The sequence below is a fragment of the Astatotilapia calliptera genome, chromosome 15 (genome assembly GCF_964374335.1).
Source record: "Astatotilapia calliptera chromosome 15, fAstCal68.1, whole genome shotgun sequence".
NCBI lineage: Eukaryota > Metazoa > Chordata > Actinopteri > Cichliformes > Cichlidae > Astatotilapia > Astatotilapia calliptera.
In genome coordinates, this window is record NC_137436.1 from 33,020,440 (window position 1) to 33,046,588 (window position 26,149).

At 39.9% G+C, this 26,149-nt stretch overlaps 1 protein-coding gene across 3 annotated transcripts in view; it reads left to right on the plus strand.

Moving 5' to 3' along the window:
- bach2b (BACH transcriptional regulator 2b) overlaps positions 1–25,942 on the plus strand; it is a 101,652-nt gene extending 75,710 nt beyond the window's left edge. For all 3 annotated transcript variants that reach the window (XM_026142945.2, XM_026142947.2, XM_080290050.1), the window contains 2 exons: positions 16,691–16,897; positions 18,926–25,942. In XM_026142945.2, the coding sequence (XP_025998730.1) occupies positions 16,691–16,897; positions 18,926–19,423 (705 nt within the window). In that variant the 3' untranslated portion in view covers positions 19,424–25,942. The remainder of the gene's footprint in view (positions 1–16,690; positions 16,898–18,925) is intronic.
- Positions 25,943–26,149: the final 207 nt, after the last annotated feature.

The window sequence follows — 26,149 nt, forward strand, 5'->3', positions numbered from 1 at the left end:
GTAGTAAAAGGAATGTTGCAAGCAAGATTTACAGCAGCACAAACTGTCACGGTAGTGGGTCTGTGACCCAGTGTTTTGTGTGTTTTAGTTGTATTTTTTGATTATTGTTATTCACGGATTTTGGTTCTGCTTGTGTTATATTTCTGTTCCTTTGCCTTTCTCGTGTTCCTCGTCTTGTCACTCTTGTCTCCATGTTCCTTCTGTCTTCCCAGTCAGTCGTGTCTCTGTCTCAGTGTCTAGTCTGCATCTTTGTCCTTGTCTTGTGTTTCCTATTTTACTTTGAAATTCTGTGCCCTATGTCAGTGTATCTAGTTTTGCTTCCCCTTGTCTCGTTATGTCTGATTAGTCTCAGCTGTGTTTCCCTTCTGTTTCCCATTCCCTCTTTACTCCCTTGTATATTTAATCCTTGTGTTTTCCCTTGCCCTTTGTTGCATTGTACCTTCACCATGCTGTGTTTTTCCTCCGTGCTTCTGGTTCTCTGTTTCCCAGTTTTCTAGTTTGAGCTTCTTGTTTTGAGTTCCTAGTTTAGTTTTCTTGTATTTTATGTTCGAATGTTCTCCAGCAATAAAGCTGCCGCCTTTAGTTAATCATTCGGTCTCTGACCTAGACGTGCTTTGATATTATAGATGCATTTTATGCATTTTCAGAGATGTGTGTCATGAGTCTAACATTTAGAGCTGTCATTGGAGTGACATCTTTTATAAGTCATTTTTGGACATCCAATTTTGGTCCACTGAAGAGGTTGTTTTGTAACACCAGGCAAGGTCTTTTTTTCGTTCAACATCTCTTGAAGGTCTAGTGTTGTCGTCTGTACGAATCAGAATCAGAATCAGAAAGGGGGTTTATTGCCAAATGTTGAGCAGGTTTACAACATTAGGAAATTGCTGCGGTGCTTCAGTGCAAACATGGTGTCATAAATAGCACTTAAATAGACATGAAAAAAAATAAAAGTAGGGATAAGAATTAAAAGTGCTACGTAGAAAGATATGTGCATGCGATATACATGGGATATATACATGAGAATAAGAATTAAGAGTGCTACGTTGAAAGATATATACATGAGTGCAGGTGGTGATCAGTGCCAAACATGGAATGATGCAGTGAACACAGCGTAGGGTCATGTGTTAGTGGCGGGAACAGTCATATGGTTATTGTTCATGTGTCCAACAGCAGAGGGGAAGAAACTGTTCTTATGGCGAGAGGTTCTGGTGCGAATGGACCGGAGCCTCCTGCCTGAGGGGAGCAGGTCAAACAGACTGTGTCCAGGGTGAGAAGGGTCAGCTGAGATCCGAGCTGCACGCCGCAGTGTCCTGGAGGTGTACAGGTCCTGCAGAGATGGGAGTCTGCAGCCAATCACCTTCTCAGCAGAGCGCACAACACGCTGCAGTCTCTGTTTGTCCCTGATAGTGGCTCCAGCGTACCACACGGTGATGGAGGAGGTGAGGATGGACTCGATGATTGCAGTGTAGAACTGCATCATCGTCCGTGTTGGCAGGTTGAATTTCTTCAGCTGCCTCAGGAAGTACATCCTCTGCTGGGCTTTCTTGATGACGGAGGTGATGGTGGGCTCCCACTTCAGGTCCTGGGTGATGGTGGTACCCAGGAAGCGGAATGAGTCCACAGAGGTGATGGGGGTGTCAGTCAGGATGATGGGGGGGAGTGGGGCTGTGTGCTTCCTGAAGTCCACAATAATCTCCACTGTCTTCTGGGCATTCAGCACCAGGTTGTTGTGGCTGCACCAGGACACCAGACGTTCAACCTCCCTCCTGTAGGCAGACTCATCCCCGTCAGAGATGAGCCCAATAACGGTGGTGTCATCTGCGAACTTGATTAGCTTGACAGACTGGTGGGTGGAGGTGCAGCAGTTGGTGTACAGGGAGAAGAGCAGAGGAGAAAGAACACAGCCCTGAGGGGAGCCGGTGCTGATGGTCCGGGAGTCCGAGACATTCTTTCCCAGCCTCACATGCTGCTTCCTGTCCGTCAGGAAGTCAGTGATCCACCGGCAGATGGGATCAGGCACATTCATCTGGGAAAGCTTGTCTCGGAGATGGTCTGGAAGGATGGTGTTGAAGGCAGAGCTGAAGTCCACAAACAGGATCCTGGCGTAGGTTCCTGGGGAGTCCAGATGCTGCAGGATGAAGTGTAGGGCCATGTTGATGGCGTCGTCTACAGACCTGTTGGCTCTATATGCAAACTGCAGGGGGTCCAGGAGGGGGGCCGTGAGGGTCCTGAGATGGGAGAGAACTAGGCGCTCAAAAGACTTCATGACCACAGATGTCAGAGCCACGGGTCTGTAGTCATTTAGTCCAGTGATCCTAGGTTTCTTGGGGACAGGGATTATGGTGGAGGACTTGAAGCAGGCAGGCACATGACATGCCTGCAGTGAGGAGTTGAAGATGCCAGAAAACACTGGGGCCAGCTCATTTGCACAGTGTCTGAGGGTGGCAGGAGACACGCCGTCTGGGCCGGGAGCTTTCCAAGCATTCAGGTTCTTAAACTGCTTCCTCACATCTGCTTCATGAATATGAAGAGTTGTGGTGGGAGGAGGTGGTGTGAAATCCTCTTTTGTGTGGGGTGAGGAGGGGGGTGTTGTAGGTGAACGGTTTGAAGGTGGTGATGGCTCTATGTAGGGGGGAGAGGTGGGGGAATTAGTGTCCAAAGTGCCTCTATTGTACGACCTCTGTGTACAGGCTAAAGTGTGGCTGTGGACGTCTTTTCAAAGTCAAACAGACTCATTCTAGACGTCATTTTTGTACTGCTTCTATAGGCTCTGTAGTGCCATGTTTCCAGAGGGTGGAGGGCATGTTTTCTGTAAAGAAACAGTTATGTGTAAAGGTGTGATCAGCGGACATCTCCAAGATACGGCAGGCACCTGAGCTAAAAACAAAAGTGAGCAGTTCCACAGTGGGTTTCAAATAGAAATCTCCTCAGCCTCTCACAGGCAGCTTGAAAAATGTGTGTATCAACAAGACTGTTGAGCAGATAGTCCAGTTCATACTGGACTATTAATTAAAATAAACCAGTTAAAGACAAACAGGAAAATGTAAAATAACAACAACAAAGAAACATGGGTACTGAATAATTTAGCAGGCTAACACATAATAAATTGTGTTTGTTTATAAATAATCCATATTCATATGTATCATGTTGATAACAACATTGTTAATATTTGTAAATTAAAAAATATTATATTTACTAATCATGTAAATTCCCTGCATCTATCATGGATGTCCAGATGATGTCCAAAAAAATGGCCTGGTATAAAGTTCAAATGGTTAACATTATACTGACGTCAAAGTTGGGCCATGGTTGGACGTCCAAATTGTGGACCTGGTTTGGATGTTGTACAGATGTCCAGAATTGGTCGTAGTCCAACAGAACCAATATATAGACAAGTCCGCACATCTAGCCGACGTCCAATGTCTAGTGAGTAACCACCAGTGGTACTAACACTGAGGCAGATTTGAGGGAGTCCATATTCAAAACTAAAGATATTTTGTTTTGCATCTGCTATTAACAAGCACAAGAGCTTCTAAAAGTGCCTGAAAAGCCTTCAGTTGATCCAAAATGCTAGAGTGAGGGTACTGACAGGGACTTGAAAGAGAGAGCTTGTTTCTCCCATACTCTCTGCATTTGCTCCCTGTTTAATCCAGATGAAATTTAAAAGTGCTTGCTCTCAGGGAGGTCTTCCCATTGTGCATCCCCAAAGGCTAAAACTGAATTGTTATTTTGTTGTAGTTTCATTTACGTAAGGACAGAATAGTTTTTTTATAGATCTGTCTGATCTGTAATTTTACCCACTTATATGATATGGTACTGATATGATAACGATAGCGGACAGTAAAGGTTTAGTGAGAGACCCTCACCTGGCCCCCTTTGGCCACACTTCTACCAAGCTTTGCATATTGCAAAGTAATTTCAACCACTACTTTACAATGTCCTGTGTCAGTAAATTTTTAATTGTCTGGGGTTGCAGTGAGTTGGAAGTGAGTAGGTGTGACATTCATGATGGAGCCGTAACACAGCTCAACAGTGCTGACAAGCATAACAGCAAATCCTCTAATCACCCCACCCCATCCCTTCACATCCTCCTCCCTCAGTCTACCAGACTCCTAAATGTAGACAACTGTTGTTTACCCGGTAAAGATCATTCATAGACTCTTTAATTCTCAGAAAAAGTCCAGTCTTGGTGTAATAACATGGAGGAGATTTCCCATCTGAGAGAAAGATAATAAAATCAGTTCTCAGAGAAAAACTTTATGGCCTAAAAATGCTGTTTTTTACAAGCAAAATTTCGATTTTCGCTTTGAATCTTAGATCCACGGTGTGGTCAGGGCCTTTTCCATGTTCTCCTCGTGTTAGCGTGGCTCTGGGTACAGTCCAAAGCCATGCATGTTACGAGTTGGGTTAATTGGTAATTCCAAATTGCTGTTTGGTGTGAATTTGAGTGCAAATGATTGTCTGTCTGTGTTAGGTGAAAACATTGCATCTCCAAAGTGTCTCTTTCTAAATATTCTGTTGTATTGTATTGTATTTTATTTTATTTTTTACCTTTGATTAGTAGCTGTTAATAGCACTAAATTGTATATATCTCAAATAAGCTGTGACACACTCCCCAGACAGCTGGATTGTACAGTCTTTTTGCTCCAGTGTTTGAACTTATGACCTTTTGGCTCCAGGAGGCTCCAAAAGAGCACATGTCTTATGATATGACATTCACTGATATTTGCTTGAAGTGTAGGCAGAATTGGTTTTGTTGAACTTGAGAGCAAAAAGAGAGAGAGAGAGATAGTGGAGTGTTGCCATGGTGATTCATTTCACAGAGCGAGATAGTGCGTTGCAAGGTTTGGAGCTACATGACAGGATTGTGCTTTACTGTGGAAAGAATTTTGTTCTGCTGCACAAACAGAGCTGCGAGATAAAGCAGCTTGGCAGTTATGAGTAGTTAATCACATTCACTGCACGATGCATACCAGCCTCTACCATCAGATTTATGGGCCTTTGAAGGGCCTGCTAAATATGCCACTGTAACATGGGATTAATTTATAGCACTGAGCTATAAAACCAGAAGAACAGCCTAAAAATTACATTTCAATTCCAAATGGTAAATTGGAACATACAGCGTACGGCGTTGTTTAAGTCGCACTACACAACTAGCCACACACCAGTGGCGCTCTGTCACCATCAGAGTAACCAAAGCAAGCAGTTATTATCTAGTGAAATAAAAAAAATCAACATCAATTAAAAATGGCAAAAGTATGAAAAATATCTTGGTTGACCAAATATACAAAGTTTAACCAGCAGTTTCACTACTACTCTGCCTTTTTTTTTTTCATTAATAATGTGTCCAGTGTAATAACCACATCACACAGGGCACAATCCATTTATTTCAACTGTGATGTTTGAAATAAATGATCAAGATAATTTTTTAATGTATTTTTAAATACTTTTGAAATCAAGATGTAGGCTTGTCTTTCTGAGCTGATGTCCACATATAACAGCCGCTACAAGCATATCATTTAAGAGATATAATGCATTTCTGTAGACTAAACAGAATACAAACTGTTTAAAGTGAGCTCGATCTTAAACATCTATGACAAAAGTGTCCCAGCTGCCACAGGGCGAGAGGCAGGGTGCACCCCTGACAGTGTTGCCAGCCTCTCACAGGACCACTCACTTTTTCCAGGATCTGGAGAAAAGCCATACAAACACAGGGAGAACATAGCCAGATTCGTAGCATATTTAATAAATGAAATTGTGTCACTGATTGTTGCATTTATTGGCAGCGATCACATTAGTGGTCTTGATTTGAGCTCTTTTGCTGTATGCGTGCCAGAACCACGCGACTAGTCACTAGTTGAGTTAATAAAGAGACCTGAGAATTTCGATCACTCAAATCTATAGCTAATGCTGTGTTGGTTGCCACAGTCCTACTTGCTTATGACAGTGCAGGCAAATCTCCACTAGCAGCACTATCTAAGCTGAGCATGTATCATGCATCTGGCGCAAGCAGCATTAGTACCCCAGTTTGTCTCCTTGTAGCTGTCAGACCTCCAGCTCTGGCTGTGGTGTGGGCGTAAAGCTCATTCTCGCGTGTAGTCTGGCCACAGCAGTGCAAATATTGATCTCAGAGCTAGTGGGAGGAATAAGGAAGTAGTCCTGATACATCAGCACATTGATATTTTTTTTCCTGTCAGGCAACACATAAAATAGGACAGGAAATGCACAGACCTTAATATCAGTTCCGCTCCTCTTGCAAAATGCCAAAGAAACTTTACTCTAGTCTAGATATGATGTGGCTGTGGTCTAAATAAAGATTTGCCATTCATAATGTTATCTTTGGAGCTGTTTTTTAGGCGCATGCAATAGTGATACCAGTACATGAATAAGATGCCACATTAAATTTTTGTAACTGGTGCCTTTGTTACCTTACCATCTCCAGGCAATTGTAGGCAGTACATTAGCATCAACTGGAAATAAAGTACTCTTTGGAATTATAGTTTAATGTTGTAATGGAATCAGAAATATGATGGTAAGAACATCTACGTAGGCAAAAATGGGAGAGCCTTGTTTCAACTAGGAGGATGTTTGTTTATTGCTTTCCATGCTTCATACGGGCAATACATCTAAAAACACAGGGCTGTCTGGGACACAGAAATGACTCCAGTGACTCTCGTCTTTGAGGCTTTGCATAGGTCCTGGAAGCACAGAGACATTTAGCATCCAATGGTAAACTGCAGAATTCTTGCAATGTTGACTTGTTAGCCACTGGCAAACCAGTGTTGTGATGTTTTGTACCCACATTCCCAGTAATAGTGTCAAGTACTACAAGGTTTGTTTTTGGATTTTCTGTGATGAAGTTTGACACACTTTTCTTATTTGCCAACCCATTTCTTTATATCTGTTTCCTCTGCAACTCATTATTTTGACAGTTAAATGTCTGATATTGTTTTTAATTTGCAGTGGCACTGCAGAGTGCTCAGAGTGGGGCAGAACAGTTACCAGTGAATGTCTCAACATTATCATGATCTTCATTAAATGCTGACTAATGGCATGCATGGGAAATTCTACTCTACAATCTAATTTATAAGCATGTGAGATGGGATTAATTAAACGCATGCAGAATTATAAACTGCACATTCCAGTATAAAATCCAATTTTAATTTGGATTACATGAGAGGCAAATATTACACGGACTTATGCCAGAGGTATCAACTAGAGACAATTTTAGGAAATTGCTTTATCTTTTAAAGAAACTTCCAGAGCAAATACATTTGTGTAGGAGTAAAGTGAGGGTTGTGGTGGATTCTGCAGGTGGAACGCAGACCACAGTGAACTGTCCCACTGGGGATCATCCATCGAGGTGTCCCACTCAAGCTTGGCTGGCAGGTCTCCTCATGGTACCTGCGTGTTGCTGAAACTAAAGAAATCAAATCAACTTTATCCTATACCATTTTTTTAACTCCCTACACACACACACACACACACACACACACACACACACACACACACACACACACACACACACACACGTTGGGGACATTTTCTTGTTGTATAGTATCTTGCCCATTCACATTTTGACCTGCAAAGTGTAACTGAACAAAGCAGGGACCAAACCACTGAGCTCTCGATAAAATCTAACAAATTGCTCTTCCTCCTGAGCCCCAGTCGTGCCCATGTATTTAATACAGATATTATTATTTCAGTCCAGATCACTACAGCCAAAGAGATTTCTGGAAAAATTAACAACTCACACCAATGAAGAATTCTAATTTTACCTACTGATTGCATTTTAGCGTGTGTAATGTTTCACGTTCACCTGTTAAAAGGGATTTTTTTTCTTCTTACTGTGGTCATTTACTTCATTATAGGAGGTCATCTGAATGTTGGGATTTTCCCACTGATGTTGTTTGGTCTTTACCCGAAAATATAAAGAACCTCGAGGTGGCAGTTGTAATTTGGCACTGTATGAATGAAATTGCATCGAATTGAATCAAATAGCTTAATTGGCAACATCTGTAGTTAGTGGAGACAAAAGGAAATGCAGTTTAATATTACAGGCCAGACAGTAATTGTCTTCTTCTATCATTCTGGCATTGGCACAGAGCTGGTTAACTCTCTAAGAAGTTGGAGGTGTTTATTCAAATGAAGAGCTTCAACATTGCAACATTAAAAAAGTAAATTACCACATCCTGCTTTACACTGAAGGCACTGGCATGAGACTGATACTGATCTGTAGCAAATGTAAAAAACAAAACAAAAAAACAACAGCAATTGTATGGCAGTATTGTTAGGCTGACATGAGTACCCACCTGCTCATTGTTATTTTATTAAATTTTTTTTATCTGCCTCATTTCACATCATTAAAAAGACATTGAGTCATGTTCATCTTGCTGTTTTCATGTTCTGGATTGTTCATATTCAGAGAAGCAGACAGATAGGGTGATGTTGCACTGAAGACAACAGTATAAGCAGTCAGACAAATTTTAGTGCATGGTGTGCAGACGCTCCAAATTTGTGAGAGAACTTGTCTCTTCTCTAGTCGAAAGCATCACATAAGTAATATTTGTATCCTGAATTTGAGACTGGAACATCAATTATTGTTTAACAGCACACGTCGCCCATGCCTGGCACCGCACCGCTGCTGATAACAGATGAGCCCTACTTTTCACTCTGTACCCCATTTCCAGCATAATGACCCAGAGAAGTAGACTAAGGGTGGGGAGGAGAGCTGCAAAGAAATGTAAATCCAGAGCAGTTGGCTGTGAATTTATGACCATGGCTGAAGCGTACTCTGTCATCCCGGCTGTGCTGCTGAACTCGTTAGTGCGGTGGAGTGGTTATATTTATCCATCCCCTGTGTACTAGTGAGTAGTCGAGAAAGAAAGTATTACAAGGTCATGGCATCCCCTTCCCTCTTGTTCTTCTTCGCCTGTTTTGGCCAAAGATCCTAGAGTAATCAGCACACGGTCCAAAGACATGAATGTCAGGTTAATTATTGAGTCTACATACAAAGAACATAGAAAAATTCACTAAATCGTTAAATTAGGCTTGTAGTTTAAATAGCTTGTGTGCCACATAGAAATATCAGTCCGTTCCACATTATGGTACATAATCCTTCTAATCATAGACGAGGAGTCATCTTGCCCTTGGCTTTGTGTGAACCTGGCTGCTCCTGATGTTTCATAGGTCTGTCTGTTTTTGTCTTTGAGGCGTTGTCGTGCCCTGGAGGAGCACACAGAGCTGAGTGTGGCCTTGAAAGCTTGCGTTATTATTTATTCATGTGTCTGCATGCAGATGTCGAGTCGAGATGAGGGTCCCTGGCAGCTCAGAGGGCTGTACCTCTAATGAGGAAACTCAAACCTTTTTCCTCTCCTAGAGACAGACTGAGATCTAAATTTGCTCTTCAGTGAGAAGTCATTTTGATTCTGTCATGGGTAGGCACAGTGCTTTATCCCCCTGAGTGCAGCACTTGCACCAGGTGATGCCTCAGCCACCGTTGTACACAATCTGGTGGAGAAACAGAGGTGAGCTGCCTCTGCCGTACCTCTGTCTGTAGTTATCTAAGTGTCCAAAGGTCTCAAGGGAGCATCTGCCGAGCCCCATCGGCCAAGTATAGTAGAAGCATGGAGCTGCATCTCTATCTAGTCTCTTCCTCCTTTGTTTGACTTTGTTCTTCCTGTGCTCCACTGAGGAAGCCACAGAGAGAGAAAGGGAAGGGGAGAGGAGAAAGGGAGAGCTGCAACTCCTCTCATCCCTGCCAAGCTCTCTGGCTGTCTTCCTCTGGCTCTTTGTTATGCCTCTTCTCTTTCCCTCACTGCCTAAAGCTACAGCTCTCTGGTGCAGACAGATACCACTGGGGTGGATCTGCCTGTGATATGCTTATTGTAAGGTCTGCCATCACCTAAGAGAGAGAGGCTGCCTTATTGTTGCTCTCCAGACTGAGAGAAAGAGAATAAACAGATACAACCTTGATTTCTTGTCATATCAGCGACCAAGCTTCTGGTGGCTTTCTGGATTTGATTCTCCTGGCCTATTTAAAGATCTATTTAGCACATTAATTCTTTTGTTCAGCAGCATAAGAGGACTGCTGCTAAGTAGTGCAGATACTCATGCACCCACAGTTCACCTGATACTGATTTAGATCAGGTTGACAAGTCACTGCCCCTCTCAATCTGTCAAACTGGCACACTTCCAGGTACTAGGGGACAGATGGAGGGGGACTCTTTTCTTGGATCACCTTTGCCCCATCTGCTGAGGATGTGCTGTGTGTTAAATATGAGGCACAGAGAGCTGAAATCTCACCAAGTCGCTTATTCTCAGGCGTGTGGAGTGGGGCTTTTTTGCCATCTTGTGGTCAGATTTAGAAACTGTCTGACAGCAAGCAAACCCAGAGAGAGAATCGTTTACCTGGTAGATTAATTTCAAAATTACCAGTAAATTAAAATGTAATCCTTCATTAATCTCGTGATGTGTAACAAAAGCCAAGTTTTAAGATATTAATAAAGATTTTATTGTTAACTGTTGTGGGGTTTAAATTACGTTCAATTTTAAAATTTTGAAACTGTTTTTTTTTTAAATCATTAAAGAAAATAAACAGTGCAAAGTTAGGAACTACACGATATATATTATTTTGTAGTTCTAACATACGTAAACATTAAAGGCATTCTTCCGCATTTTTGTATTGTTTTTTTACTTTATTTTTATAAACTTTTTCAAAGAGAAAGTAAACGTCAGTCACATCAGTCAAATAACTATACAGAAGGTTTACGGTTCATTTGTGTCCACCTTTGGTTTATTTATTTATTGTTCATTCGTTTTTTGTTTGTTTGTTTTTGATATTCAGAGGGTTCTCATAAGTCATATCAAAAGACAAGTCTCTCAAGAGGGAAAGGCAATATTCTTATCCAGAAACTCATTGCCAGCCCCTAAGTAGAACAAGATGGTGATAGTATTCATAATGAACAAACAAGCGGAAGTTAGTTTTTTAAGTATTCTGTCCCAGACTGGTATGATATCCAAGTACTTTCACGTACTTCCAGTCTTAAGTCTCCTGAGGAAACAGTCCGGTGTTCCATGTTAACCGTAAACTATGTAATACTATACATTTAGGTGAAGAAATACCCATCTATGCATTTTTACTGGTAAACTGTGTCAAATGCCACCCAGTGGAATTATCATGCTTTTCTTTCAGCTTTTAAGTTATTGGATTCTTTCTACTAGATGCCTGAAGATGTTGCAGTGGAGATAGATAAGTTCTTGGAAGCTTTTATTTCCAGTCCCAATAAAGACTGGAAAGGTATATTTATTTATCTTTGATCTAAATACTGTCACGGTCTGCGGAGGCAGACCGTGCGGGAATGTGTATGGTGGACCCAGGTGCGAACACAAGCGAGGATGCAGGAGTGGATTTAAACAAAAGCGAGCCTTTTATTATGGCTGATGAAAGGAACAAAACAGAGTGAAGGCAGCATATGAGTAGTAGCTCAACAGAAACCTAAACTGGACAAACTATGGAAAGGCTATGGCTGGAAATACGGAACACAGGGGGTGGGAACACAGACGACGCGACCCAGACTGTATGAAACACAGAGACTAAATACACATGAGGGATGATCAGGGGAAGTGGATGCACACGGGGAACACAGGTGACACTGATAATCATAACAAGACACGGCAGGAGTGAACGTAACACTGATGGGAGATGGGCAAAGTAAAACAGGAAGTACACAGAGGTTCAAACAGGAGGAGAGAGAGCACGGGGAGAACGCAGACATAACGGGCTGGGGAAAACATAGAATAAAACACAAAGAGAGACGAGGGCTCATAAATACACAGAGGGGCACACAGGGGGTAAGAGTCACGAAGGGAAAACACATAAGGAACAACGTAACAGATCAACCCAGGAAGCTTGGCCTAAATAAAGAACAAAATACAAAAATACATGAAAACTAAGAATACTGGGCCCACATGGCCCAGGACCATGACAAATACTTCACAATTAGGGTTACACCAGTGAGTCAAAATGCACAGCTGTGCTTCTCTGTGCTAATCCTCCATGCAAAGCACAGACATCCCCCCTGTATCCGTATGTAGCCCTAATGCCTGAAATTTAATCCTTGATTCTTGCTCTCCCCAAATGAAAACAGCAGTCGCCTCAAGATGCTTAATATTCAAGGTAAAGACCCTACAATAACAGAAAGGACGCAATTGTCATTTCTCCTTTAATTATTGCTGATAAGCGGTTTATTAGCTAATCATGATTTAAAAAAGAAATATTAGTGTAGGCAATGTATTCATTTTTACCTCACAGCCATAAAAGGCTAATGAGTTATTGTTGTCACCCTGCTGGGTGGACAGCGTGGGCACCTAATTCTGTGAATGCAATGACCTGAGAACAACGTAACATCATCTATTATAGGTGCATCTACAAAAAAATCTTACACAAGTTCAAAACTAAATAAATAAGAGTCAAAGGTCAGAGGTCAAGTTTTTTGAAAATCTTATGATTGTAATAACTCAACTTCAAATTGATACCATAGTTGCATTTACTAAAACTCCTGGACACGTTCAAATCTCAGTGATCTTGACCTCAAGGTCAGGGTAAGTTTTCCGAAAACCTTGTGAGTGTGATAACTTGAGAACAAGGCGACATAGAATTCTGAAATTAATACCATAGATATGGCTAATAGGAGGCTGAGGAGTAGCACTGACAGTGTCTAGTATGGTCTATGAAACCATGGGAAGTACAGCAGAAAATGTTGGCTATTCTCGTTCTTTCTTTGTGATCATGTTCTTTGACATTACATTACAATCGTCGAACCTTCTTGATTGGTGTGTCAGTTAGACACAGGGAACACTCACTTAGTGTCTTTGTTTCTTTGAAATCCCCGTAACTTCTACTTGATGTGGCTCTATCAGCACTGGCGTGATGTCAAATCTTCTGTTTCCCAGGAGTGATATCTCAGTTTCCCCGTAGTTGTAGTTTTTACGTTGCTCTTAACGCCTAGACAATCTGAAGGTACTCCCCTCTTTTTCATTTTTTCCTCCATTGGCTCAGGTGTGCCAATGTAAATGAAAAAACACTCTGAGCCCTAGCATCTGGGAACGGAGTCCGTTTTCTTTAAGTGGTTTTTTTTATGCTGGTATGAGTCTTTCTTTTCATGAGATTTGGTCAGGTACTCTTGATCCACAAACTTTCTTCTCCCATTTTGTAGAGTCTTGGCTTTTTTGCTATTCTTTGGTTTTATATTCCAGGAAATAGGCACAGACAGACACTGGTTTGGAGCCTTAGGGTGGTTTGGGTCCCAGTGACTGGCATCAGGACTGAACACCAAGTATCATGACTTCTAGTCTATCCAGTAAATCCAGGTCCAGCTTTTATTACACCTACACATTTTTGTTTACCCAGCCTTATATTATCGCATCAAGCTACAGTAAGATCCACCATAGCACAGATACTGATCTTAGTATATCACAAGAAAACATAACATGCAAATACAACTGATTTCTTTTTTTTTTCCCCTTTTTTGAACATGTATTATATGTGTATGTGTTGCTTTCAGTGATTTATAGATCAAGGACTTATTTACTTGTATTACATATCTTGTTAGGGCTTGATGTGATCGGGTCCAGGTAGACAAGCATTGCGGGAGCTCCTGTACCCAGATATGCGCTCCAGCATGTAGTTTTGTGGTTTCAGTACAACAAAGATTTGGTATCTTTGTTGTACTGAAACCTCTGGCATCATTGGCATGCCGCTTTCTTTGCTTGCAATTTGTTCTAGGGGTCACTCTTGGATTGTAGGTATTTCACTGGTCTTTGTTGTCCTCTCTGGGTTTTGTGCATATCCAATTTGTAGTTTAAACTGTCTTTTTAGCTGAAGCATTGGTCTGGGGGCTTTGAGGACTTGCTGTGACATGCTGAAAATCCAATGATTCTGCAAACTTCTCATGAGCTGTAGCGTGCCCTGTTGTCACTTCAAACTGTTTTTGGGAGGTCATGTCTGCCAAATACTCCCTTTATTTTGGGGACGAGAGCAGCTCCGGCGATGTCATCTTTGGATTTTTCGACACCCAACATCCAGAAAAATATTATAAACAACTAAAGCTCACTGCTGCACATTGAGGATTCTGATTGTTTCTTTGGTTAAAGAAGCAATTGTTATTGCAACTAGATGAGGTCATGACCAAGAATGACCAAGCTAAGAGAAGGAAACACTGCTGATGGCTAACTAACTGGACATAGTGATAGTGGACAAGCAGAGGACCAGTGACAGATCTAACTATACCAAGTGATAGAAACATCAAGTTGCTCTAGTTTGGATCCCATCTGAGATCTCTTTAACATTGTCAGGGAAATGTGGATGTACTAATTAGGTGATTAAGGAAACAGAAAATCTGTTGGAAAGTCCCTTTTACACTGCCGAAGCTGCGGCTCCTCAAATCCAGAAGACAGCAAGAACATTTTGATCTGGAACAATCAAGCAAGCAATTTCCACAGCTACATTAATAGGCTAGGACACATCAACGTTAAATGTTTCAATGGATCCATTTTAAAGTTTCAGAGCTTTAAGTCATATTTCTAAGCCATCACCTTAGAAACAAACAGCATCACAGAGGGCGCCCTTATTATTGATATAATTAACTAGAAATAAAATGTTATTGTAAGACCCTACAATATTACATACAGAGAAAAATCCAACAATCATATGACCCCCTATGAGTGAGCACTTTGGCAACAGCAGGAAGGAAAAACTCCCTTTTAACAGGAAGAAATCTCCAGCAGAACCAGGCTCAGGGAGGGGCGGGGCCATCTGCTGCGAACAGTTGGGGTGAGAGAAGGAAGACAGGATTAAAGACTGTGGAAGAGAGACAGAGATTAATAACAAGTATGATTCAGTGATTCAGAGGTCTGTTAACACATAGTGAGTGAGAACTATATTCTTTAGCAAAAAGGAAGCAAAAAGTTTTAAACCTAATCTTAAAAGTAGAGATAGTGTCTGTCTCCCAAATCCAAACTGGAAGCTGGATTCACAGAAGAGGGGCCTGAAAACTGAAGACTCTCCCTCCCATTCTACTTTTAAATACTCTATGAACAACATGTAAGCCTGCAGTGCAAGAGCGAAGTGCTCTAATGGAGTGATGTGGTACTACAAGGTCATTAAGATAAGATGGGGCCTGATTATTTATGACCTTGTATGTGAGGAGCAGGGTTTTGAATTCAATTCTGGATTTAACAGGGAGCCAATGAAGGGAAGCCGAGGCAGGAGAAATATCCTCTCTCTTTCTAGTCCCTGTCAGGACTCTTGCTGCGGCCTTTTGGATTAACTGAAGGCTTTTCAAGGAGTTTTTAGTACATCCTAATAATAATGCTCAGGTGGACGATAGGTTTTTGAGTTTTCCAGCTGGGGTGGACAAAGCTAAGCATCAGGCTTTCCAGTGAATTAAAAGTCTGTTTTGGTCTTTGGTTGATTAATTAGCTGGTGTGGAAAATTGCTGCCACACCGCCACCTCGACCTGTGCTTCGAGGTTTCTGATAGTTGGTATGACTCGGGGGTGTTGATTCTAATTCTAATAATCACCCTGCTGTAACCAGGTTTCTGTAAGGCAGAATAAATTGATTTGTTGATCAATTGTTAAGTCATGTACTAACAGAGACTTGGAAGAGAGAGACCTAGTGTTTAATAATCCACATTTCACTGTTTTACTCTGTGGTGCAGATGTGGATACTGTATTGTTCTTTCTTTGTGATTTTTATTAATCTTTAAATCATTTGTTGTTGTTGTTTTGTTTGTTTGTTTTTTGTCTGTTTGGGAGCTGACACAGTCTTTAAGGGGATGGGGTTTGGGGGGATAACAGGAGGAGAGAAGCTGCAGAGAGGCGTGTAAGACTGCAACTCTGCATCCTGGTCCCAACTCTGGATAGTCACGTTTTGGGGGTTTAATAAATTTGGCCAGATTTCTAGAAATAAGAGCTGCTCCATCCAAAGTGATGTATGAATGCCGTCTCTCCTAACAAGACCAGGTTTCCTCCAGAAAGTTTCACAATTATCTATAAAGCCCACATCGCTTTTTGGACACCACTCAGACAGACAGCGATTTGCTAGAGCATTCATTTCTTCTCCTTTTTACCACAGTGGTGCATGTTTCTGTAACACTTTTTATGTTGTTTATATATAATGTCTCTGTAGTAGATGGCACTCATTAGGTTGGCTGCATAATATTCTTTCACAATTCATTTGTTTCAAACTAACATTGCCCATATCCATTCATTTTAGTCTTTAATCTTAGTTATTTGTTTAATTGTGTAGTCATTAACATGTTTGCTTAGCAAGCAAAGGTTGCTGATTTGATTCCAGCCAGCGAGATAAATCCCCTTTGGAGTTTTATCAGTAATGGCATTCGGTGTAAAAACTCTCAAATCAAACATCTGTCGCAATGAAGCAGCTGAAAGTAGCTTTTTTTGTGCCTTTTCTTCTATTTTGGTTATTTGTTTAAAATGAGTTAATTAAAGTCATAAAGTATTCAGTCAGTTTATACTAGTTTAAAATAAAACTGAATGTAGAACTAATGTTAAATAATTAATTTGGTACATATCAGACTCCATACAACAGTTGGAAAGTCTTTGGTCTTAAAGCTGAAAAAATGCTTATCCTTTACGCAGTGTTTTTATTTTCCTTATTTTGCCAGGTCAAGCTTCCTTTTCCTGTAGATCAAATCACAAATCTTCCAAGGAATGACTTCCAAATGCTGGTGAAAATGCACAAACTGACTTCAGAGCAACTTGAGTTTATTCATGACATCAGGCGGCGGAGTAAGAACCGCATCGCAGCACAGCGTTGTCGCAAGAGGAAGCTCGACTGCATCCTCAACTTGGAGTGCGAGATAAGAAAGCTGGTGAGTGGATTGATTGTTCTAACACACTGTCATTAGCCGTCACCCAGTGAGAAGCTGCTCTCTTCTTTGGACACGGACTCACCTTAGTTATAACCATTTCATTATAATCAGTAACATTTTATTCTCCTCAGCACTTTCAAACCATTGCTCTCCAATGACTGTTCACTGGAGCCCTAACCCTGCTGTACTCTCTCTGTGCAGTCAGATTGCGGTGGTCCCCCGTCTTCTTTCTGTTTATTTATTCTGATGCTTAAACTGAGCTGATCCTGTTCTTCTGCAAGGGATCCCTCTTCTACAGAAGCCATCCTTCTGGGTGTCACTTCTAACGACAATGTTTGTTGTGTTGACTTACTAACTATACAACCCCCACCCCCCCCCCCCACCTCACTCCCCGAAAAAAGATGTTCCTAGGCACCCTCTTTTATACTTTTTTGTCCATTTGTCTCCCTTTCTCTTTCCTCCTCTCTGGACATCCAATCACGCTGTTTACATATAATCACCTGATGTCCAGCCACACCTTATCAGCTTCTCCATCTCCAACCTTTCACCCACTTTTAACTAGGGTAAAGGTTACTTCATGAAAACCACTTTATCATATTTTTATCTTTTCTATGTTATTCTCAAATTTATAGATTCCGTTACATATGAGCATTCAGTCACATATCAATATAGTTCATTTTTCATGCAGTTTATGCAATCTTACTTAGATTTCATTAGCTAATTCTTACATTGATTTTTACATATTCTCTTTTGATTCAAATACATTGTTCTCTTCAAAACTCCTTGTTTGCTGTTCACAATGTATTCAGTGCAATTTCTTTTATTAAATCATACATTTAGGTCAGACATTCTTTTGGATCAGTGGCTCTTTGGTGTCGCTCACTGCCATCCTACAGACACCCCAGATCAGTATTACGGAATGAAGTATAATTAACTATCAGCAAAATCACAGATGAATTATGGTTCTGTGTTCATCTATTACAACACATAATACCATTTCTTGTGTTCAAAATCATGTAATGTAGCCACACACAAACAGATAGGATATCTATCTCCTGACATTGGACTCGTCTCTGTGCTTGTCCTGCTACACCTCAGTGCAGCCTTCGATGCTATTGACCATAATATCCTATTAGAGTGATTAGAGCATGCTGGTATTAAAGGTACCAGACTGCAATGTTTTAAATCATACTTATCTAACAGACTTATATTTTTTCATAGAAATAGAGTGTTATCTTTACATACTAAAATTAATGATAGACTTCCGTTAATGCTTCTCTTAAACTCTATCAATAGAAGGCATAGCATACATTTTCTCTGCTGTGCAGAGTATCTATCAACAAAGCCAGATAACACACATAATGACCTTTAATTTCCTGCATCTAAATTCAGATAAAACTGAGGTTATTGTACCTAAATATCTAACCAGGCTTACTCTGGATGGCAGTACCTTGGCCTCCAGGAACACCGTGAGGAATCTTGGATTTGTTTGAGGATCAAAATAAAGAAACACAAAAAGAAGACTTTGAGGGGACCATATGGATATGTCCGTCAGTGTGCATATTAAACAAATATGTAGGACTGCTTTCTTCTATTTTGGCAATATCTCTAGAATTAGAAACATCCTGTCTCAGAGTGTGTATTTGTTCTTCACTCATTCTGTGTTAGCACACTAATCTGTGTTAAATCAGTGTTAACATTCCCAAGCCTGACTGGAGCAGCCCAAAAGCCATGGTGAGTTGGGGTTGACTTAAGACACAGTCTTTCATTGCTGTAGTTGTAGGTTTAAGTGACTGACTTTGGCTGAGATTGTCATCTATTTGCCTTACTGAAACAGAAATCCTAAGAGGAGTGCTGGGCAAAAATGCACAGAAGAGAAAAAAGTAGTTTGTAAAAAGCACGAGAATGAATGGAAAGTTCAACAGGCAATGAGTGGAAAGCTTTTTTGTAGTGCTGTACTCTTGTGCACAGACTTATCGATTGCATCTTGAAATGAGTCATAACCTATGTATGTGTGTCTGTGTGTAGGTGTGTGAGAAGGAGAAGTTGCTGACTGAGAGGAACCAGCTAAAGGCATGTATGGGTGAGTTGTGGGAGAACTTCTCCTGCCTGTCACAGGAGGTGTGCAGGGATGTTCAGCTCAGCCCCGAGCAGGTCCAGTCGTTACACCACTACTGTCCCATGCTGCGCCCCGCCATCTCCACTGCCAGCAACAACACTGCCCACGAGCCCAAGGCCTCCCTCAGCACCAACACCACCACCAGCATTGACCTTACCACCCACTCGGGCTCAGCCACACCAGAACCAACCTTTCACGGTTCACCCGGGCCCTCGGAGAGCGACCCTGACGTGGCTGTCAGAAACAGGGCAGACAAAGATACAAACGGCCAAGACGCCACCAGCTTGTATACAAAGTCAGGGCCACCGGTGGAAAAATCCAACCAGACGGTAACGGTGGATTTTTGCCAGGAAATGACTGACAAATGTACAACTGACGAGCAGCCGAGGAAGGACTGTACTCAGTAGTGGTCGTTCTCTGTTTTGTTTTCTTTTTCATTATTTAATTTTGCTCTTCTGACAAACCCTCTCTCAGGGTTGTTGAGACAGTCAGCATCTGCCAGTGTTCAGTGAAAAACAAGCTTTGTTTGTATTTATATCTTTTTTGACGGTCGACACTAAAGTTGTCTTAACAACAGCAATACTGTTCTCCAGGAATTCTCCTATTACCGTGACAGAGTGGAACTTCTCACCAAACCCTTACGATGGTGCTATACTTGCCCCGGCAGCAACCTCTACAGTGGAGACTTTGTTCTTCATGTGTCACACATCACAACTCAAAGTCAAACCTCATTGGACCTAAACTGCAGCTCGCTTTGTCTCTCTGCATACCAGCAGTATGTCAGTTCCTGCCTTTGTCTTTTCCTCTTCTCTCCTTGCCACTCTGTCTCTCTCAATCTCTTCTACCTCTTTCTGTCTCACTCTGCATCTCTCTCTCTGTCTGTTTCTTCTTTCACTATATCTGAGTGACACTTTTGGTCACAGCAATTCAAACTCAGGAAGAAAAAAATCCTCTGAATGTTCAACCTAATTCATGAAAAATGAGAAAACGGCTTCTGTACACACGGAAGTTGCAAACTGTAAAATGTTCATATGCAAAAATGTCTTCAAACGTCTCTCATTTGTATTGCTGTACAGAAGAAATTTGTACAGATTGTAACCGAAAACATTCCTCCTATGCCTTCCACGTGGAATTGAAAGGAGAAAAAAAAGGCTTTTGCAGGCAGTTAAATGGCTATTTTTATTTCCCACTCATCAGCAATACCATTGTATTTGGATGTTGTACTGGTGACTTTCAAGTGCTTGTTTGGCAGAAGTGTATATAGCATGATGACTGTAACAGTGATTTTGTACAGCTAGACGCCTAGATGTTTCTTTTTCACCGGGGTTATAACAAGGGAAAAATTGTTGCTTTGCTGTTTCCTGTCCTGCCTAACGAACGAGGGGAGCGTTCTTATACTCAGGAGATCAGCTCGATACACATTTAGACACAGTACACACAGGCACGCACACATCGACACACACATTTTGAGCCCCTTGCATGTATAATTGAAGATGTGTTTTCGAGAGCGTGGCTCAGGCTGGCTCTTCTAAATCTTCGACACCTCTTTAAATGTGAAAAAAAAATCCTTGTGTTTTCTTTTTGTTTTTTAAGGAAACGTATTTGTTCCCAGAACTTTAATATATCCTATTTGTTTATACACAATGTTGTCATTTGATGATAGGAGACAGCAAAAAGCCTCTCTGATTTTTTTTTTTTTTTTTTCAAATTTATGTTGATTACGATAAAATTGACTAATGAAAAAATGAAAAAGCATACAAACATAAATCACGCACTTTTTTCCTGGCCCCAAGTAAGGGTCTTTACTTCAGACTGCTTAAAAGTCAGAGACTGGAGCACTTAAATTGGCAAAAAATATCTATGAAGAATATGAAAATATGCCGAAGGAAGCTAATATTTCATCTTACATTTTTATTTCTTTAGAAATTGAATAAGCTAATTCAGTTCCTTTGACGTGAAAGCAGTGTGTGTGTTGTTCAGATGATTGAGTAGCAATCATATAAGATAGTAAAGTGTTTAACCTACTTGTGCATTTGTTTTAAACACCCTACTTTGTAATGTGCATGCATGCTACCTAATAGCTATAAACCTAGTTAGTTGGTTTAGCTTTTTTTTATTTTTTTTGCTTTGTGCATTCTCTCTGGAACATTCTGCTATAAAAATGCATTTTCACATTTCTATATATAAAGAATCTGAAATATGTCAACCCTTGCTAGAGGCAGAAGTAGCAGAGCTCCACACTCCAGTGCAAAGGTTGAATGAAAATGTTCATTGCACTTTAAAGCTCCAATCCAAATTGGCACTCCCTATTAGCCTAACAGGGCTGAAGTTCATGTTTTTACTGTAGTTTCTTTCAAATGTTTCCTATAAAAAAGCTATGCTTATGTTAAAACAGATGAGTATCTAATACAGTACTTTGAAAATGAAATTCCTTAAAAGCTAAACCTTAATGTTAAACTCATTTATTAGCATAGTTGAAAAGCTGCTCTGTTGTCACAAGGGGTCACCATAGCAGGTAGCGCCGCACACAACCTCAAAGAGGATCCGTGTCTCCGGCCAGCGACCTTTCACGCAAATGTACAATCAGTAACATTATGGAGACACACAAGCTTATTTGCATTTAATAGCTTACTTGAACAAAATATACTTGTTTGAAATTTTTATGAGCCACTGATGTTCTCACGTTTTCAAGTTTTCTCTGTTGTCTAAACAGTATTGCCCTATTTTACTGCTTCCAGGCTAGCTGAAAGCCATTCAGCTGGCTTTGTCATACTAGAAACCTAATTTCCTCCATGCATGTGTGAAAATGCAATAGTTATGTAAGAAGTAAATTAAGTCATTTTAAAACTTTACTTTAAAGCTTTACATTTTTATTAATAAAACGTGTTTCTGTTTTGTTTTTGTTTGTTTTTTTCAAATAACCTGTAATACAAGATGCTAAAGAAATAGATTATAATTTTACTTAATAAAAATATGTTCCAGGTTTTAAGAATCTATAGCTAATTTGCCATCCGTAAACATTTCCTTATTAGGTTATCAAAAATTAAATAAATATTAGTGTCCATTTTATATGATCATTTGAACCTATTTAAGTGGGCCAGTAGCTTTTGATAGTGCTGTAAAAGGTATATGAAATGTATTTTATCAGGTTATACAGTGGTGCCCTCTTCCTGATTTCCTTTTTATATATGTTTGTCACAATTACACGTTTCAGCTCATCAAACAAATTTAAATATTAGACAAAGATAACACAAGATGAGATGTTTGTCCAGTCTCTTTCTTCTTATTGAATCATGAACATGTGATGGACATGTTTAATGTTGTTCTGGGTTCTTCTGTTACCTCCTGGATGAGTGCTGGGAGGTCACAGATCTGCTCTTGGAGTCATACTGGTAGGCCTGTCACTCCAGTTAATTACTGTTCCATGTTTTCTCTATTTGTGTATGATGGCTTTCACCGTAGTTACAAAGGCTTCAAAATAGCTTTGTAACCCTTAACAGACTGACAGACGTCAGTTACTTTGTTTTTCACCATTTTCTTTAGATCTTGACAGTCTTTTAGCCAGCTTCACCTTGTCAGACAGGTCTGTCAGTAATCAGGCCTGAGTGTGTTTAATGAAACTGAATTCAGCTTTTCAAAAAATGTGGTAAATCACTTTTAATTCATGATTTAAAAAGAGGGGCAATTATTTTGGATAACTTTTCTACCTCTATCAATGAAATCATCATTCAGCTTACTCAGGTTATCTTTATCTAATATTAAAATTTGTTTGATGATCTGAAACAAGTGTGACAAATATGTAAAACACTAGAAAATCAGGAAGGCTTCGACATGTTTCTAATGATTTGTTTCAATTGTTCTCCCCGTGGCTCCGTATGTTTTCTTGAGGTATTCTAGATTCCTCCTCAGTTAAAATGTGGGCATGAACTGTGAAAGCCCTTAAAGACTGGTGACCTTTTCAGGGTGTACATCACACTCACCCTCTGACAGCTAAGATGGGCTCCAGCCCTGCTGCAACAATGAATGGGCTAACCAGTTGAGAGAATGGATAGATATTCCAGTTATCAACATAAAATAAAAACACAGAAAGGGGAAGAGTAAACTGTAATAATATATCATTTGACATCAAGAAAAGTAAATAATATTAATAATTGAATTGACTAAAACATGTCATTTAAATTTGTACAACTAAAGTGATTTATTCATTTTCTTAACCTTTTTCTTTTTTCAATTTTAGAGGTGACAGGAAATTCATTCATTTATTCATTTAATCGCAAAAGTCATTTCTAATGTCACTTTAATTTACTTTAGTGAACAGAATTTTAGCATGACATTTGGGGGATGTTAATATACCAAGCATAGCAATTAGCCATACTAGCCTTTTTGCTGATTTTGAGGGTTTTTTTATTGTTTTCTACCCAAATGTTTCGAGGATTGGGGCTTTAAAGATTGCATGACATTTTTCGGAGTTCTCCCCATGACCTTTACTGATGTAAATCCTAGATGTAGTTTGAATGATGACCTTGTTTGTAAGATAATTTCTGTTTCACAGCCAGACAGAGAAAGTGTAACTGTAGTTTAAAAACCTGTTTTAAAATTGTTCAATCGTCCCTGTTTTGTACAAAGACCCACACATGCACACATATGATCACATACACGTACACGTATTGGCACAGAATGAGTGTGGAGCAATAGTGACTCCTCTACAACTGAGCTTGTTTCTTGTTTGTTGAACAGTTTATTTCTAATTTGTTCTTTTATTTGCGTGCACATATTTACTAAAGCAGAGCAGTATTTTCCCATGTTAGCATTCTGTCACATTCAAACAAGAGAACTAAAGCGAAATAATCGACATTTTGACATTTTCTACAAACATTATGCAACTCTTTTTCTAATTCTTTTGATTTGTTTAGAAACTGAGGAAACCTCTTTATATTGCTGTTTGCACACAATGAATTCAAACAGCTGTCTCATGGGAGACGATTAATTCCAATATTATCACAGAATTTCTCTGTGTTATTAATTTAACTTGACATTCCCATAGAGGGAAAATGAACGATGACACAACACTCCCCGTGCATGGTCCAAATTATGGGCATCCTCAGCAAAAATGGTGAGATAATTTAAACATCTTTATTTAACATCAACGCAGCACAGTTTGTACCATTGCTATCGCTAACACTGCTGTTTAAAATGCCACAACAACAAAAAAAAATGCTGTCTTGCCTCTACTGGTATCAACCCACACAGATGGTTTTGGTTTAATTTTGTCCAGATTTTAGTGCATGTGCTTTTCCCTGCACTCAACTATAATGGAAACAAAATTTCAGTCATTCATTGCATGATAATAATGCGATGATAAACTCTCAAACACTGACATGTCAAACCAAAGCTATCTGTAGAATTGGGAAATGTTTTATTGTTATTTGGGTGAACCATCCCTTTAATATCTCAGGGTGCCAAGCATTTACACCTGCTCTCTGCATTGTACTGAAGCAGACTATTTTTTTTTCTTTGTTTGTTTTTACCTGCTTTGTTTGTGCATCAAACCAAAATTTCCTTCAAGCGGTTTTGATATCATTTAACCTTCAGTGCTAATTGAAACCCACACCACTCTGCCCCGCCACCTCCACAATTTAAAAACTCACACACACTTACACACACACATAGCCACTCTCTTTGATGCTCCATTGTCCAGCTAGTGGCCAACGGTCTATTTCAGCCCTCTGTGGCTAATAGCACACAATGAATTAAACTATGCAGAACAAAGGCAGATGCACAGTCGATCATTCTCTGCATGTTCACAAAAAATATGAATTAGTGCAGCTTTAAAGTGATTGAACACAAGTAAAATGAATTATGAATTTGATATTTTGCTAAATGAACTTTTCCTGTATATTTTTTACAGTCAAACAATGTGTTTATTGCCATTACATCAGTTTTTAATTATGTGCACAATTTTGCTGTTGTTGTAGCTCTTTTTGGTTGTTTTTTAATTTTGGATTTGTTTTGTTTTGGGGGTTTGTTGTCATTGCTTCTCTGAAACAAACACTGGCTTTTTAACTCCAAAGGTTGTTCTATTGAAGAATACGAACAAAAACATGCCTTTCTCACAGATTGTTCAACTTTCTTGAAAAAAAAAAAAAGGAAAAAAATTCTGGTTTCCTGGTCGAGTGCACAGGTTGAGATCACTGAGTAGAGTATAAATATAGAATATGTTTACAAATAGGTGTCATGTCACATTTGATCAATTTTTGCCATGTAAAACTTGCTCGGTTCAGTTGAACCGATTCTTGGTGTTGTGGAAGAGACAGAATGAGTTTCCTCACCTTGTCTTTAATCCAACTATTGGGATGGGTCAGCATTACATGGATACAAGTGCACCTCCAATATTTGCCTTAGAACTTGCAGAGGCCATAGTTCACATTTAAGTGAAGCGAGTGTATGCAAGGGCCTGAGCCCCCATCCCTTAGTCACCAGTGCGGACTTTCTCACACTTATCTACCTGTGAAATCCTTCATACCTCTCATAACTGGTCAATGACTGTATCAGCAAACTGCATCAGGTGTTTTTTCTACATGCTTTTTACACAGATTATATGGATTATTGTATTAGTAGGTGCATCATTTTTAATGTAATAGCTCTTAAGCTTGTAGGTGTTGTTTTTTCTCTCATTTTTCTAAATGACTGTTTTGTGTTAATATTGTCAATTTGAAATTACTGTCATTTGCTTATTCTCTACTAAGAGTTCTTACCTAATTTTAAATGCTACATGACCCTAATTAATTAAATGACTTAATAACCATTGTAAATACGGTATTGTGAGAACCCCATTTTCATTCATTTCTATTGCTAGTGTTATATAAATGATTTTTTTTTTGTCTAGACACCATTTCTCTTTAAGAAATAAAGAAACATGCATATCATGTGTTGTGCTTTGTTTTTCTCTGTTTTTGGTCAACATTTGAGGTAAATGTCTCCTTACCTTTAATTATTCCACTCAACAATCTTTGTGTTTAAGCCTTTTCACTTAAAAAACACATTTAAATTACTTTAGCTGATAGTATGCATACATCTACTGCTAACATTTTTATATGCTACTTTAACACCAGCAGATTTGGGCACTGATCAAA